At 37.5% G+C, this 18,441-nt stretch overlaps 1 protein-coding gene across 23 annotated transcripts in view; it reads left to right on the top strand.

Annotated features, from left to right (window-relative positions):
* Positions 1–18,441, top strand: part of CCDC158 (coiled-coil domain containing 158) — an 83,250-nt gene that overhangs the window by 55,805 nt on the left and 9,004 nt on the right. For 13 of the 23 annotated variants that reach the window (XM_027544813.1, XM_027544803.1, XM_027544804.1 and 10 more), the window contains 4 exons: positions 7,873–8,030; positions 12,692–12,751; positions 15,896–15,963; positions 17,011–17,048. In XM_027544813.1, coding sequence (XP_027400614.1) covers positions 7,873–8,030; positions 12,692–12,751; positions 15,896–15,963; positions 17,011–17,048 — 324 coding nt within the window. Of the gene's footprint in view, positions 1–7,872; positions 8,031–12,691; positions 12,752–15,895; positions 15,964–17,010; positions 17,049–18,441 lie in introns of those variants that run through there. The other 10 variants (XM_027544808.1, XM_027544806.1, XM_027544815.1 and 7 more) reach the window with 7 other exon arrangements.

Raw genomic sequence — 18,441 nt, 5'->3', positions numbered from 1 at the left:
AATTACCCATTTGCTTTTCATCTCCCCAGATTTTATCATCATTACTCATCTAATATTATCTCTCTTTTCCTCTTTGTCCTTGTTAATTTCTTTAGTGTTATATTAGTGACACTAAATGGAATAAATGCCAAGTCTAACGTTTCAAAGTACAACAAAAGTAGAATATCACTGCGTGAATTGTTCTGCATTGCCCCTTTATTTCATTTCATTTTAGTCTTCTTGTACCATGAATCTAACAATAGTCATTATTTACTGAACACCAGGCACTGTACGATATTCTTTCTATACATTATATAATTTATTCCTCACAACTACCCACATGAGGTAAGTGCTGTTATTATAACAATTTCTCAGAGAAAGAAACTAAGGCTTGGAGAAGCTAAATGAGTTGTACAGAGTTCACACTCCAAAAATACAGTTGTGCCGAAACTTAACCAAGATGGCCCGATTCTAGAATTTGTCTTCTTAATTAGTTTGCTGTACTGATTATGTACACCACACAGTTGAATGCTATTTATAAAAAAATAATTAGATGATGCTGTAAATAAATACTTGACCTGAACTAATTGTGTATTTCATTAGGTCCTTGTGACTGAGGATTATACCATTTCAGGGGTCCAAAAACATTAAAAATTATCCAGTTGATTGCCCTAGTGTTATTAATAATAGAAGAGAAAATGGTAGAATTGGAAAAAAAATTTTTTTTTAATCTGATTGATCCAAGCTCAGAAACCAAGAACATGTGTGTATATATGTGTATGTACATACATACATGGAGAAGGCAGTGGCACCCCACTCCAATACTCTTGCCTGGAAAATCCCATGGACGGAGGAGCCTGGTAAGCTGCAGTCCATGGGGTTGCTAAGAGTCGGACACGACTGAGCGACTTCACTTTTCACTTTCATGCATTGGAGAAGGAAATGGCACCCCACTCCAGTGTTCTTGCCTGGAGAATCCCAGGGACGGGGGAGCCTGGTGGGCTGCCGTCTTTGGGGTCGCACAGAGTCAGACACGACTGAAGTGACTTAGCAGTAGCACATACATACATACACAGATACACACACATAATTGGTAGCCTGACACAGAAGCATTCTAGATTAAAGTTTTAGATAAACATTATTTTAGCATTTAATATAGAATAATTCCAGGATAATATAATTTATTTATATATCAGATTCCATACACATGCACTGTAATTTGTGCTAGCTGTGCTTGATCTATGATGTGAGCAAGATTTTCAGAAAGACTTTATATAACTTTGGTTTCCTATTCACCCATTTTTAATATACAATATAAATAATATATTTATATTCTAAATAGTATATTCATATTCCATTTTTATTACAATCTTCTGACAGGAATATAAGTATTATAGGAGATGGATTTGGTCAGGCATTCTTAGAATAGTCTGATTCAAACTGAATGAGATCAAGCTTTTATTTTTAGCTTTTTCATTTATCTTCTATCTTTGGAGAGTGGAGATAGAATGTGTTGAGAAGCACACACTCTCCTAGACATTACTTATCTTAAGTTATAACTCATGTTTGCCTGTAATGGACTCAAGGCCATTAGAGAGAACAGTATTTAGAGAAAATGGAGGTGCATTTGAGCTATAATTTGCAATTTATTTTTGAAACAAGTCTGACATAAGACAATTTCAGAGTCAAAATGTAATAGGAAGCTAATCAAATCACAAAATAAACCTTAAGTTTAACAATAACAGTATAAGCTCATATTCATCCCTTGAAATCAAAAAGCTTATATAAGTTTTAACCTGAAAATATATGTCCCCTAGAAATAGCCTTAATGTATATCCTAAGGGTCAAGGGATTGAAGTGAGGGAGAGCAAGATTCTTTGATGGGTTCCAGTAACCTCATGAAGAACTTGGAAGTAGCTGTTTCTTTATCAGCCAGACAAGATAGTCATAACCAGCCATACATAACCAGCCACTCATATGTAAAGAATGTTTTTAAATCATTCATTTCCTAGCTATTTTCTAATTTTTTAAGTGTATTCATGTTATAAATCAAAATTTGTTCCATATGAATTAAACAATAAAGTATTAAAAATAAACTTTTTAATGAAAAGTATTACAAGTGAAAGCATTATAAGATTTACAGACATGAAAAGGAATAATTGACTATTTTGAGTAAATGAAGCTTAAATCAGAAGCCACCATAAACTAAAATGGAATCACAAACTAGAAAAATATTTCTAGCAAACAAAGGGTTAATATAAAATATAAAGAGTTTTTACATACCTGGAAAAAGATAGCATATATTCTAAAAGAAAAATATAGAAAGGACATGTATATAGTCCAAAAGAAATGCATATAGTCCATAAACATGAAAAATGTTCAAGCTTATTTATAATCAGCTAATAATTATTACATATTAAAGCTAAAACAAACAACTTTGTGTATAGAATGGTCAAATGGCAATGGGAAGCGTATGGTATAACGGCCACTTTCCTGTCACACCTTACTGATAAACATGTAAATTGATATGACTTTATGTTGTCACTTTTACTTCCAAAGTTCACGATTTCTTTTTGTTTTAAAATTAATAGACTTTTTTTAGAGTGGTTTTAGCCTTACAGAAAACTGAGCAGAAAATAGAGAGTTCCCATAGATTCTCTTTGCTGTCCTCCTCTCTCCCCCCAGCTTCCTCTATTACCAGCATGTTGCATTCATGTGGTACATTTGTTATAATTGTTAAACCAATATTGACACATTGTTATTAACTAAAGTCTATAATTTTCATTGGGGTTCACTTCTTATATTGTGGGGCTTCCCTGAGGGCTCAGTGGGTAAAGAACCTACCTGCAATGCGGGTGACACAGCAGACATGAGTTTGATTGCTGGGTCGGGAAGATCCCCTGGAGTAGGAAATGGCTACCCACTCCAGTATTCTTGCCTGAAAAATCCTATGGACAGAGGAGCCTGGCAGGCCAGAGTCCAAAGGAGAGCAAAGAGTCAGACACTACTGAACATCACATGCTCCTCATATTGTACATTTTGTGCATTTAGACATATGTATGATGATTACATTATCATGTATTACTTGTATTACATTACATGTATTGCATGTCTTACAATACATGTAATACATTACATGTCTTACAATACATGTAATGCATTACATGTATTACATTACAGTATTATACAGAATAGTTTAACTGTTCAAAAAATGCCCTGTGCTTCACCTTTTCATCTGTTGTTCCCTTCCCCCGAACCCCTGGCAACCAGTGATCTTTTTACTGTCTTCACATTTTTGTCTTTTCCAGAATGTCGTATAACCAGAGTCATCTAGTGATAGTCTTTTCAGATTGGCTTCTTTCACTTAGCAATATGCTTGCAAGATTTTTTCGTATCTTTTCATCCTTTAATAGTTAATTTCTTTTTTTACTGAATAATATTTCATAGTATGGATGTACCACAGTTTATCCAGTCACTTATTAAAGGATATCTTGATTGCTACCAAGTTTTGGCAAGTTATGAATAAACCTGCTATAACATCAATGTGCAGGTTTTGCATAGACGTAAGTTTTCACCTCTGTTAGGTGAACGCTACAGAGCATGGTTGCTGCATTTTATAGTATGAGCATGTTTAGTTTTGGAAGAAACCACCAAACTGTCTTTCAAAGTGGCTGTACCATTCTGCAGTCTCACCAGCAGTGAACGAGAGTTCCTGTTGCTCCCCATCCTTGTCAACATTTGGTGTTGTCAGTGTTCGGATTTTAGCCTAGATAATAGGAGTGTAGTGTGATATCTTATAGTTTTAATTTGAAATTCCTTAATGAAATATGATGTTGAGCATATTTTCATATGCTTATTTGCCTTCTACATATTTTTATAGTGAGATGTCTATTCCACATGTTTGCCTATTTTTTAATGGATGTTTAAAATTTTTTCCTACTGTTGAGTTTTAAGAGGTTCTTTTTGGAGGTATATTTTAGCTACCAGTCTTTTGTCACTTATGTGTTTTGAAAAGATTTTCTGTCAGTCTGTGATTTTTGTTTCCATTTTTTTTAAACTATCTTTTTGCAAGGAAAAGTTTTTAAGATTAAAAAGTCCAACTTACTGATGCTTTTCTTTCATGGATCATGCTTTTAATTTGTGTCTAAAAAGTCATCATGAATCCCAAAGTCATCTAAATTTTCTCCTGTATTATCCTCTAGAGTTTTATAGTCTGGAATTTTACATTTAGGTCCATGATTCACTCTGAGTTAATTTTTGTGACAAATATAAGGTCTGCATCTAGATTCATTTTTGTAATGCATGTGAATGGCCAGTTGTTCCAGTACCATTTGTTGAAAATACTGCCTTTTCTCTACTGAAATACTTTTGCTCCTTTGTTGAAGACCAGTTGACTATATTTGTATGGGACTGTTCCTGGGATCTTTATTTTATTCTGTCCCATCAGTCTATTTGTCTATTCTTTTACCAGTACTGCACTCTTATTACAGTAAATCTTGAACCTGGGAAATGGCAGTTCTCCAACTTTGTTCACCTTCACTGTTGTCTTTCCTATTCTGAGGTTTTGGCCTTCCCATATACGCTTTAGAATCAGTTTGTCAGTATATCAAGGGGAGCATCGTAGCTAGACTGCACAGCTAACCCTGATGACATCTTCTTCGTGACTGTGTCCTGGTACTAACACACTATATACATTGTCATGTTAACCTTTCTGGTTACTCTAAATCTGTAAATATGAAACATATAAGATACTTCATGTGTTTTTATGCTAAGGGGAGAAGGAAGTGGAAACCAGCCTTTTTTGAGTACTTACTATGCATACATTAAGTACTTCTGATTCCTTATGCCATCCTTATAAAATAAGAGTTATTTTCCCCATTTTTACAGATTAGGAAATGGAGACTAAAAGAAGCATTTCCCTTGTTATAATGAAATAAACTTTATGAATTTGTTTGTAGGTTATTACACTGACAATTTATAATAAGTGTCATGGGCTTAAAATTTTTTAATAACAAAGCTTATTAAGTAAACTTCCTAGTGGGCAGAAGATATGAAGGTCCAGGTGTTATATTGAGATTTCAAGGTTAGAACTGAAGTGACTGAATATTGCAATAAGATAAGTCTTCTGAAGTTTTATTCCACATCAGATATGAGGTCCACCAGGGCTAGGACAAGAACAAAGCCTGTGTTTGGTGAAACTGGATCTGTTTATAAGCAACAAATGCTTTTATTCATGATTAAGAAACTGGTTCAGCATATACAGTATATGGGAAGTCTCTGTACCTTCTACTCATTTTTGCTGTGAACCTAAAACTTCTCTAAAAGTAAAAGCTATTAAAAATGGTTCACATCTTTGTATATTTTAAATCAATGAAATAAAATTTAATGGAATCTTAATTTATGAAACTCTGAACTCATCATGGTAATTTCTCAGTAAGATGACCATCAGTAAACTGGTAGAATCATACTTACCACACATTCAGTTAGTTAGAACTCTTGACATCTTCAACTGGATATTTTATGTGGTTTATCAGTGGAAATAGGAAGGGAAGGACAATGTGAGGGTTATACCAGTAGCATCAACACTTGATTGGCATGGACCCTAGAAAAGTAAAGCCTAAAGAACAAAAATTTTGCAGTGTTTATCCTTCAACAACCTGTATGTCTGGCAGGTGTCACTCTACCTTGGGTCAGACACTTCTGGCTAAAATTCCTTTATGATGCTTTAGCCATGAGTATCCTCCAGCTAAGTCCACCTGCTCACCAGGGCAACCTCTGATTATTATTCGGTTTTCTCTCTTTTTGTGCCTATTGGGAACATCTGTGCTTCTTTTTATATTATAAATATTCATTGAGGAACACTAGCTACCTGAAAAATCTTTTAATATTATTCCCCAACTAACATAGTTTGCGGAGAAGGCAATGGCAACCCACTCCAGTACTCTTGCCTGGAAAATCCCATGGATGGAGGAGCCTGGTGGGCTGCAGTCCATGGGGTCACTAAGAGTCCGGACACGACTGAGCGACTTCACTTTTACTTTTCACTTTCATGCATTGGAGAAGGAAATGGCAACCCACTCCAGTGTTCTTGCCTGGAGAATCCCAGGAATGGGGGAGCCTGGTGGGCTGCCATCTATGGGGTCGCACAGAGTTGGACACGAGTGAAGCAACTTAGCAGCAGCAGCAGCAGCAACATAGTTTGAAAATGTTAAATGTCTCTTTCCTCATCAGTAAAGTGGTGGCAGGGGGGTAGATTCACTCATTGCTAGAGGGTCCCTTACTTCTAAAATTCTATAGCTTTATAAAATTAGTTCATCCCTTAACAAATTATTGAAATTATTTTACCTGGATATAGTTATAAATATTTAATGGCATGGTAAGATGTCCATACCATATTGTTAAAGTTAAAAAAAAATTGTTAATGATTTCACTATGTTGTAAAAAAGGAAAAGGAGATTAACATATATAATACAGTGTTATTAACTAAAGTACAGATTTTGTTCAAATTTCACAAAATTTTATGCTAGTATCCATTATTTGTTTTTATATCTTATTCAAGATTCCACATCGTATTTAGTTGCATTGAGTAGCTTCAGCTATATGCAACAAATTCTGGTAAATTCTCTTTTCATCTTTTTTCTGTTACAAATATTTTCTAATTTTCCTTGTTACAGCTTCTTAGATACACCCATCATTTAAAAGTGGATATTTAATTTCCACATGCACAGGGTTTTAAAAATATCCTTGATATTAATTTCTCATTTAAATGCTTTCTTCTCTGTAATTACCTTCTGTGTTTTTTCAGTCCTCTAACTTTATTGAGAGTAATAAAGGCTCAATCAGTGGCTTTATTAAAGAGCTAAATCAAAAGATCTCTCTTGGCTAAACCAAAGATCTCTCTTGGTAAATGTCACATTGCACTTGAAAATATGTGGGTTATTTTCAAATACCTTTTGATATTGATTTCTAACCATAATTCCACAGTGATAAGAGAACAGACTCTATAGTTCCAATACCTTTAGACCATGAAATTTTTCCACCTTGTTTTATGTCCCTGGATATGTTCCAGTGCCTCCTAGTTTATAGTCTATGGGAACTTAAATAGAATTTGTATTCTAAATAGATGTGTATAGTTTAATCCTGTATAGTTTCGTTTATATACGCTGCTAAGTCACTTCAGTCGTGTCCGACTCTGTGCGACCCCATAGATGGCAGCCCACCAGGCTCCTCTGTCCCTGGGATTCTCCAGGCAAGAACACTGGAGTGGGTTGCCATTTCCTTCTCCAATGCATGAAAGTGAAAAGTGAAAGTGAAGTCGCTCAGTCCTGTCTGACTTCTAGCGACCCCATGGACTGCAGCCTACCAGGCTCCTCTGCCCGTGGGATTTTCCAGGCAAGAGTACTGGAGTGGGGTGCCATTGCCTTCTCAATAGTTTATATATACATATGTATAAATAGGCATGTACATGCATGCTAAGTCACTTCAGTTGTGTCTGACTCTTTGTGACGCTATGAACTGTAGCCTGCCAGGCTCCTCTGTCCATGGGATTCTCCAGGCAAGAATACTGAAGTGGGTTGCCATGCTGTCCTCCAGGGGATCTTCCTGACTCGGGAATTGAACCTGCAGCTCTTAAGTCTCTTGCATTGGCAGGCAGGTTCTTTACCACTAGCACCACCTGGGAAGCCCGTAAGTAGGTATATGCATATATGAATTAGATATAGCACTGTGTTGATTGGATATTATTGATTTATCTCTGAGTAGTAAGATTACAGGTTTTTTATTTCCTCTTTTTCTTCTCCATAATTTACCAGTTGAATTAATTTTATAATAGGAAATGGCATTCAAATCTGAAAAAAACAAAGTGTCCTTGTCTTGTGAATTGTTTTAATTCAGCACTCTATGAAACCTAACGCAAAGGAAGATCCAACGAGGGACTTGAAACAGCTTCTCCAGGAGTTGAGAAGTGTGATCAACGAGGAGCCAGCCGTGCCTCTGGGCAAGAGCGAAGAAGACGGGAGAGCACCATCTCTGGGGGTCTCCTTTGTGGCTGTGTAAGACTGAATGTGCTTCAGAGTGGGAAAGTGTCCCTCAACAGTGGTTGGCCATCACGTTGTCTACGTGGGAGGTGGAGGTTACATTAACTTTGAGGGGTATGGGGACATTACCAGGAAAAATGATATGAAAGTAGAGGAGTTAGCAGAAGTAAAACTACTTGATATCGAGAGAATATATTATTTGTTCTATTCAGAAATTAGGGCGAAATGTGACCCAAAGTTACATTCATACAGTAATTTATAGTTCCCAGCAAATTTCACATCCATATTCTTACTTGATTATCACAGCAACTGTTTGAGACAAGACAGAGCAGGATTTATTTATCCCATTTTAAAAATAAGAAAACCACAAGTTCCAAAAGGTTGACTTACTTACAGCCACGTATGGTGGAGCTAAAACTTGAACCCCGAGAACTGCGTACTCCTCAAATATAAACTAATTGGAAAGCTTTGGCTCTCTAGGCATCCATGCCAGTGACTTAAATTAATATGAAGTCAGATCCAAAAAGTGATTCAACCAGTCTACCAGCCACTGACTGCATGTACTTACAGAAATCAAATAGTGTTTTAAAATTTTAATGTATGCTATTATTAAATTAACTTAGAGGATTTTAGCACACTATATATACTATATTATTAGCATTACACCATTAATTATATGTTGTTAGTATTATAACAACCCACTTTTGTAACCTTTGTTTCTTGGTTATATAGCAAATATCTCAAAATCATACTCTATGACATAATGCTTATATGTAAACAATCTCCAGTTTCTTTAAGATATTCAGGTAGTGTTTATTAACTTGAGGTAGCAAAATATTAATTGGATTTGTCTGTTTTACTAATAATATTTGTTAATAGTTCAGTTCAGTTCAGTCGCTCAGTCGTGTCCGACTCTTTGCGACCCCATAAATCACAGCACGCCAGGCCTCCCTGTCCATCACCAACTCCCAGAGTTCATTCAGACTCACATCCATCAAGTCAGTGATGCCATCCAGCCATCTCATCCTCTGTCGTCCCCTTCTCCTCCTGCCCCCAATCCCTCCCAGCATCAGAGTCTTTTTCAATGAGTCAACTCTTCGCATGAGGTGGCCAAAGTACTGGAGTTTCAGCTTTAGCATCAGTCCTTCCAAAGAAATCCCAGGGCTGATCTCCTTCAGAATGGACTGGTTGGATCTCCTTGCAGTCCAAGGGACTCTCAAGAGTCTTCTCCAACACCACAGTTCAAAAGCATCAATTCTTGGATGCTCAGCCTTCTTCACAGTCCAACTATCATATCCATACATGACCACAGGAAAAACCATAGCCTTGACTAGATGGACCATTGTTGGCAAAATAATGTCTCTGCTTTTGAATATGCTATCTAGGTTGGTCATAACTTTCCTTCCAAGGAGTAAGCGTCTTTTAATTTCATGGCTGCAGTCACCATCTGTAGTGATTTTGGAGCCCCCAAAAATAAAGTCTGACACTGTTTCCACTGTTTCCCCATCTATTTCCCATGAAGTGATGGGACCAGATGCCATGATCTTCATTTTCTGAATGTTGAGCTTTAAGCCAACTTTTTCACTCTCCACTTTCACTTTCATTAAGAGGCTTTTGAGTTCCTCTTCACTTGCTGCCATAAGGGTGGTGTCATCTGCATATCTGAGGTTATTGATATTTCTCCCGGCAATCTTGATTCCAGCTTGTGCTTCTTCCAGTCCAGTGTTTCTCATCATGTACTCTGCATAGAAGTTAAATAAGCAGGGTGACAATATACAGCCTTGACGTACTCCTTTTCCTATTTGGAACCAGTCTGTTGTTCCATGTCCAGTTCTAACTGTTGCTTCCTGACCTGCATACAGATTTCTCAAGAGGCAGGTCAGATAGTCTGATATTGCCATCTCTTGAAGAATTTTCCACAGTTTATTGTGATCCACATCCTCAAAGGCTTTGGCATAGTCAATAAAGCAGAAATAGATGTTTTTCTGGAACTCTCTTGCTTTTTCCATGATCCAGTGGATGTTGGCAATTTGATTTCTGGTTCCTCTGCCTTTTCTAAAACCAGCTTTAACATCAGGAAGTTCACAGTTCACGTATTGCTGAAGCCTGGCTTGGAGAATTTTGAGCATGACTTTAGTAGCGTGTGAGATGAGTGATAGTAGTAAAATATTAGTGATTGTCTGGATACCTAACATAACATTGCATTCTCTGAATCACGTCAGAAACATCCCCTTGTCACTCTATCCAAGAACACTTATATGTGCAGAATACTTTTTTTAAAAAGTTCTCATGCATTTTACTTATTTTTTTTGATTTTTAAATTGAAGTATAGTTGGTTTACAATGTTGTTTTAATTTCTGCTGTATCGCAAAGTGATTTACTTATAGATCCACGTACATTCTGTTTTAAATATTCTTTTCCATTATGGTCTATCATGGGATATTGAATATAGGTGTCTATGCTCTACAGTAGGGCCTTGTTGATTATGTATTTTGTGTATAAAGGCTTACGTCTGCTAACCCCAAACTCCCACTCCTTCCCTTTTCCACTCTCCTTCTCCCTTGGCAACCAGCAGCCTGTTCTCTGTGTCCATCATTCTGTCCCTGTTTCATAGATAGGTCAGTCTGTGTCATAGTTTAGATTACAGATACAGGTGATATCACGTGGTATTTGTCTTTCTCTTTCTGACTTGTTTCACTTAGTATCATCATCTCTGGTCGCATCCGTGTTGCTACAGATGGCATTACTTTGTTCTTTTGCTGACTAGTATTCCACTGTATGTATGTACCACGTCTTCTTTATCCATTTGTCTGTCAAAGGACAGTTAAGTTGTTGCCATATCTTGGCTATTATGGATAGCAGAGCACTTTGGTTGTTGTCATAATTCTATAATATGCTTTCACTGGGGCATTTATTAAGCTTATTTATTAAGCTTATTTATTAAGCTCATTTGACCAATGATTACATTGACATAGATTGAGTTGCCGCCTCCTAGGAGACAAAGAGACAAAGTTAGAAGTAAACAAAGTAAACATTAGAGCCCCTGGCTTCCAGAACTAATCGTTCCACAAGATTACCATGACTTCCCTGATCAAATTCCATCACTTCAACCACTACAGATGTGCTTGACTATATTGGACTCTGTTGAACATGAATATATTTGGCCCCTGCCTTTAGATAATTTATGTTAATTTGCTATAATTCTACAAATGACCTTGTCACCAAAGCCTAAACTCAGCCTAGAGCTTTTAAAGGTTCAGGAACAAAAGCATTTCTAGGTTGACAAACTCCATGGGTAGCCCTTTGCAAAACTTGATTGGAGACCTAAAATCTACTCTTGTGCATTAAAGAAGAGTTAAATACATATGAGCAATTGATTCTAAAAATACATGGAATCTGGAAATTATTCTTTGTATAATTAACTGAGGGTTATATTTATCTATAGAAAGATGATAGAGTAAGAGATTGCATTACTGAATCAAGCCTGAGATTAGTGATATGCCATAGGTAAGAGGAATCTGAGATTCTGAATCTTATTAATTGCCTAAGAATTGTACATGTGACCAGATAATTGGGGAAGTCTGGATAGTTTAGATGGGAATTGATGGAAAGCCTTAATAGAGTTTAACTGAAACAAAAAAGGATTTTAGTGAAATAGACTAAAGTAACTTACTTTCTAGAAGTCAACTTAATAGGCTTTTCTTTTTTTTTTTTTTGCTGCTGTTTACCCAGATGAAGATATTTCTGTGGTATGCCATTCCAAAAATGGAATACTTTTCCTACAGTTACAATAGCTTACATAACTTTCGAGAAGAAGGTGGTCTCAAAGGAAGTTGCAACAGCCTCAATATAGGGTTATAAGAACCTTACTGAAAACAGTCCTATTTTTATCAATAATCTAATAGCTGAATGTTTAAATGAAACCATTAAAAAGAGCATTAAAAAGAGAGATTACATCCATAACCCCTAAACAAAAACAATTTCTGAGAACTGTCTTTAGCCAAAAAGGAGAAAAGCTACTCTTAGTTTGTTACTCAGTCAGACACAGAAGGCATTGCCTGCAGGTCTTCAGTCGGAGAAGGCAATGGCACCCCACTCCAGTACTCTTGCCTGGAAAATCCCATGGACGGAGGAGCCTGGTAGGCTGCAGTCCATGGGGTCGAGAAGAGTCGGACACGACTGAGAGACTTCACTTTCACTTTTCACTTTCATGCATTGGAGAAGGAAATGGCAACGCACTCCAGTGTTCTTGCCTGGAGAATCCCAGGAATGGGGGAGCCTGGTGGGCTGCCGTCTGTGGGGTCGCACGGAGTCGGACACGACTGAAGCGACTTAGCAGCAGCAGCAGGTCTTCAGTAGCTCCCAGCATCTTCTGCATTCAACACATGGTTCTCAGACTGATACTGAAGTATCTCCCTAGCTGGTCACCAGCCTGCTTTCCTCCTGTACTGAGCTCTGGCCAAAATGGACTGCTTCTGATTCCCAGAGGGGTCCATGTCCTTCTGTCTTCAAGCTTCTCTCCATACATTCTCTCCACTGGGAAGAGCGAGCACCCCAATCTCACTGTTTTGAATCTGCATCTGTCTAAAAGCAGTATTCAGAGGAACAATTTGGTTTGATCACTAAGTTAAAATAACATCACATAGTCTTTAACTTCTCCCACCCTCTGCCAACAGAAGCAACAACTCATTAAGGGAATCCACTGAAGGCAGCAAATCAAGTGAAACTTTTAGCAGGTAAGAAACCATCTGACCAGCCCCTGACTTTCAAAATGTCCCCTTTACTACTATTTTTCATTCATTCATTCATTAGAATATCGTTCACTGCCTGTGATGTGCCGAGTTCTGTGCTAGGCCCATGGGATGTAACGGCAGGTGAGACACACATGGGCCCTGTCCTCAAGTTGCTTATAGTCGTAGGGTCTATTTATTGACTGACTGCCAGGAAAAACTTTTATCTTTCTATTCTTACTGCTTATGAAAAAATAGCGATATTAGAGTCCTGTTTATATCATAGAATATGAAAATGAATTCTAATGTTTAAATTCCAGTTAGGCAAAGAAAGGCCTATTCATTACTGTATCTTTCAGTTCAGTTCAGTTCAGTTCCGTCGCTCAGTCGTGTCCGACTCTTTGCGACCCCATGAATCGCAGCACGCCAGGCCTCCTTGTCCATCACCAACTCCCAGAATTCACTCATACTCACGTCCATCGAGTCAGTGATGCCATCCAGCTATCTCACCCTCTGTCGTCCCCTTCTTCTCCTGCCCCCAATCCCTCCCAGCATCAGAGTCTTTTCCAATGCGTCAACTCTTCACATGAGGTGGCCAAAGTCCTGGAGTTTCAGCTTTAGCATCATTCCTTCCAAAGAAATCCCAGGGCTGATCTCCCTCAGAATGGACTGGTTGGACCTCCTTGCAGTCCAAGGGACTCTCAAGGGTCTTCTCCAACACCACAGTTCAAAAGCATCAATTCTTGGACGCTCAGCCTTCTTCACAGTCCAACTCTCACATCCATACGTGACCACTGGAAAAACCATAGCCTTGACTAGACAGACCTTTGTTGGCAAAGTAATGTCTCTGCTTTTGAATATGCTATCTAGGTTGGTCATAACTTTCCTTCCTTAAGGACACTTAAAAGTGTCTTTTAATTTCATGGCTGCAGTCACCATCTGCAGTGATTTTGGACCAAGCATTTTGCCTGCTTTTCTGTAAATATTTGTTTGTGAATGAATTAAAGCAGATAGTTTCTTACTGTCCCTACTGTTTGATCAATATTCAGTGAACTTGAATCTTTATAAATACAGCTTTCTCTTAGCCTAAAAGAAACAAGTTTTGATTGTCTTCTAACCTAGGTGTGTAACATTACACTCACTCATCCTGTTAATAATATCTGCAGCCATCTATTATCTGGGTGTTTTTGACTTATCTCATTTAGTCTGTCTAATCATATCTATGATATAGGCATTATTATCCCCATATATAGGTTAGAAATGAAGACGCAGCTTGCCCAGCAATTTACCAAGGTCATACAGCTTGTAAATAAAGGAACCAGAATTGAACTCAGTTCTAGCCTGCTTCTGAGCTCAGGCTTATAACCACTCCTGGTTCTGCTTCTGGGTACCTGGACAATCAGGATGTTGGCAAGGTTACACTCCTTTTAGAAGCCCTTGAGATTAATGCATTCCCTTCCCTTTCTCTTTTAGAGCTTCTGGGCCTCTAGCGCTTTGTTCTTTGCACTCTTTGCCTTGTGGCTCACAGCCTCTGGCGTGGCATCCTCAAGTCTTCTGCTGGGATTGTCACATCACCCTCTCTCTTCTGTGTGAAATCTCCCCCCTGCCTTCCTCCTGTAAAGAGATTTGTGATGCCATTTAGATAATGTAGGTGTGTCTCCACATACTCCAGGACAGTCTCCCCATCTTAAGACCCTTGATGTAATCACATCTGCAGTCTCTAGTGCCATGTAAGGTAACATTCATAGGCTGTTGGTATTTGGACAGATATATTTGACAATCATTATTCATCCCACCACACTGCTTTTATTTTATTTTATTTTTCCACACTGCTTTTAAAGCCACTTTACCACTCTCATGTACCTTTGTGGTAGCCCCTACTGTGTTCAGTGTGGATGTCTTAAATCTCTAGTCTCTTGTAAGTTCCAATCACTTCTGTGAATGAGTTTCAAATTGCTCTGCCTGAAGCACACCTCAGACTATGGTCCCAGCGCCAAGACCTTCAAAGGCTCCCCATTGCCTAGTGCAGCAAGAACAGACTCCTTACCCTGATAATGAAGACTGTACAACACAGCCGTGACCTTTTTCCCAAGGCTTTTCTCCTAATATTCTCAAACATTTTGGTCTCAGAACAGACACCTTGCCCTGATAATGAAGACTACACAATACAGCCATGACTTTTTCTAAGGCTTTCCTGCTAATATTCTCAAACTTTTTGGTCTCAGGACCCCTTTGCACTCACAAATATCACTGAGGATTCCAAAGAGCTTTTGTTTACGTAGATCATTTCTATTTTTAGTATTGGAAAATAAAATTAAATTTTAATTTAAAAAAATTAAAACAATTTGATACTTAAAGATAAGCAAAGTAAGTATATTACAGGTTTCTATAATAAAATAGTTTATTATGAAAAATAACTTTTCAAACAAAAAATCATTAAGAAGACTTCATTTTACAGTTAATGCGTGGCTTAATAAAAGGTAGCTATATTCTCATACCTGCCTCTGCATTTTTCTGGTATGATATCAGATATCATGGAGGCTCTGGGAAACTCCACTGTATACTTATGAGAGACTAAGAGTTAAAAAGAAAATAATATCTTAGTATTCTAATAAAATTAGTGTTGACCTCACAAACCCCCTTTTCAAGGGCACCACTTTGAGAACTGCTGTCATAATATTTTCAAACTGGTATCCAACCCACAGAGAACTTTGTGGTTTAGTTCAACTTACTGATTTAAATAGGTCTGATAGTTTTGTAAAGTGACACTTATTATTACCAAGAGAGGTTAGTTTTTTCCTTGGTTTTTAAATTTTAAATGAGTCATTAAGAGTGCATCTCTTAGAATATATGAGAGAAATACTGGGTTTTATACATATTATTATAAAAAAGAATTTTGCAACCAAGATTATATGTTATTACATTTTCATTCTGAAAAATGTTCATAGGCACTGAATACATAAGGATGACATAACTCTGGTTCTCCCTCATAGGGTAGTTTAGGACTTCTGCAGTTTAGGGTCATGGCTACCATCTTGGGTTTATACATTAAGCCATCACTTTTGCCTTCACCAGTTTGTTCTTGTTGATAAATCTTGGCACTGAATTTGAAAATGGAATGTTTTTGCATGACCATCCTTATGTTTCCAGAGAGCCAGTCACGTTACACGTAGCAGAGTTGGAAGATCCGCCTGGTTGCTTTGTATTCCCATCTGCAGGTGAGTTTTTAATGAAAGCACAAAAATTGGGCCTGCTTAAAGCTTACAGTGGATTCCCTTTCACTTGCTGCTGGTCCCCTCATTTTTTATACTATGTAACTTACTAATTATGTTGTTGATTGGGTGTCACCTCCTGCTAGACAGATCTGCACACGGGCAAATGACTTTAGTGGTTGGGAAATACCCCAGTACCCAGAACCTTCCCGGGACATAGCAGGCCCTTAAGTAATTCAGTAGATTATTCAGTAAAAATATTCAGTAAATAATTTCTGAATGAGTGAAAAGAAAAAGATAAGAGACAGATTGTTCTCCATACACTTTCCAAAGACAAAGTGTGCTTTAGAAAACAAAATAAAGGAAGAAATTGAAAGATAGTAGAATCTGTTGAAAAACAAAATGGCACAACTCAAACTAGAAATGGAAAAAAATAAAAATTAGGATAGGAGGGGCTGAAATCATAATCAGGGACATGACAGACCCCTAGAGAAAATTGCAGAAGAGGAGTTTTTAAAACTAAGAAATGTGAAAGATAATGGTAGAGTATAGGTTGCATTTGGAAGGCGAAGGCAAACCAGCAGACACATAATCAGCCCTCCTATGGAAGAAGACAAAATAAATGGAAAAGAACAAAACTGAAAATGATGGTTATTCAGTGAAAGTTTACTATAAATCTGGACAGTAATGTAAGTAGGGAAAATCGAGGTGTGAGGTGAAATAGAAGGAGTTTCCAGGTTTTCTTGTCTTTTGTAGAAGAATGTAAATGTATATCTAACATCAAAGCAATATTCTTAAATAAATTCTACTTAATTTTTAAATTTTTAACTTGTGACGAATCTTTATGAACTAATACTATATTTTGAACAAAAGAACACTTGTTTGAAGTTGAACAGTTTCCTTAGATTTTTACTTCAGTTGTATGTTTATACTTTTACCGTTTACCCGGCATATATCCTTGCTTTATTAGATTAATATAAGTGAATGCTTTTACCTTTTTTCATAAATTGTGAGTACCTTAGAACATGTTAACTCCATTTACTTTCCTTCCAGCTTACACAGAATCGTTGTCACGTATTTTAATTCTAAAGGTAAAATACCATGAGGGGTCATTTCCACTGTGTTGTGCCATTAAAATTTATCTAGACGCACACACACATTCACACTTTATCTCGTGCCTGCTGTCATTTTACTTATGCCTTTAATGTTTCCTTTAACATATTCTCCCAGTTTCTGTTTGTCTAAACTTGTCTTTATTTTATCCCCACTTTTGAGAAGTATTTTTGCTAAGTATAGGATTCTAGATTAACATTTTTCTTTCCTTTTGAGTTTTCCATTGTTTTCTGGCTTCCAGTGTCTCCACTAAGAAGTCAGCTCTAAATTTAATTATTCCTCATTTCAATGTAACATGTCATTTTGCCCTCCTGGAAGCTTTAAGATTGTTTTTTGTCTTTGGGTTTGGGTTTATTTTCTGGCAGTTTTTACTGATACACCTAGGTATGGTTTTCTTTATATAAGAAGAACTTGTTTGTGGTTTGGAGCAAATGCTGTTGAATCTGGGTAGTCTCTGCCTCCATCATCCAGACCTTGCGGGTCTATGCCTGTTATCTGTATTTTTTTTTCTTGGTTTCCCGCCATGTCATTTTGACTCCTCGTGGTGTTGTTGTTCAGTCACTAATTTGTGTCCGACTCTGCAAGCTCATGGACTGCAGCACACCAGGCTTGCCTGGACTTCACCATCTACCAGACTTTGCTCAAATTCATGTCAATAGAGTCAGTGATGCTATCCAACCATCGCATCCCCTGCTGCCCGCTTCTCCTCCTGTCCTCAACATTCCCAGCATCAGGGTCTTTTCCAGTGAGTCAGCTCTTCAAATCAGGTGGCCAAAGTATTGGAGCTTTAACTTCAGCATCAGTCCTTCCAATGAATATTCAGAGTTGACTTCCTTTGGGATTGACTGGTTTGATCTCCTTGCTGTTCAAGGGACTCTAAAGAGTCTTCCCCACACCACAATTTGAAAGCATCAATTATTCAGTGCTCAGCCTTCTTTATGGTCCAACTCTTACATCCATACATGACTACTGGGGAAAAAACCATAGCTTTGACCATACAGACATTTATCAGCAAAGTGATGTCTCTGCTTTTTAATATGCTGTCTAGGTTTATCATAGCTTTCCTTCCAAAGAGCAAATGTCTTTTAATTTCATGACTGCAGTCACTGTCTGCAGTGATTTTGGAGCCCAAGAAAATAAAATCTGTGACTGTTTCCACTTTTCCCCCTTATATTTGCTAAGAAGTGCTGGGACTGAATGCCATGATCTTGGTTTTCTGAATGTTGAGTTTTAAGCCAGCTTTTTCTCTCTCCTCTTTCACCCTCATCAGGAGGCTCCTTAGTTTCTCTTCTCTTTCTGCCACTAGAGTAGAATCATCTGCATAGCTGAGGTTGTTGATATTTCTCCCAGATATTTTGATTCCAGTTTGTG

The sequence above is a fragment of the Bos indicus x Bos taurus genome, chromosome 6, assembly GCF_003369695.1.
Source record: "Bos indicus x Bos taurus breed Angus x Brahman F1 hybrid chromosome 6, Bos_hybrid_MaternalHap_v2.0, whole genome shotgun sequence".
Classification (NCBI taxonomy): domain Eukaryota; kingdom Metazoa; phylum Chordata; class Mammalia; order Artiodactyla; family Bovidae; genus Bos; species Bos indicus x Bos taurus.
Note: the sequence above shows the minus strand (reverse complement) of the source record. Positions and strands in the feature narration are given on the sequence as shown.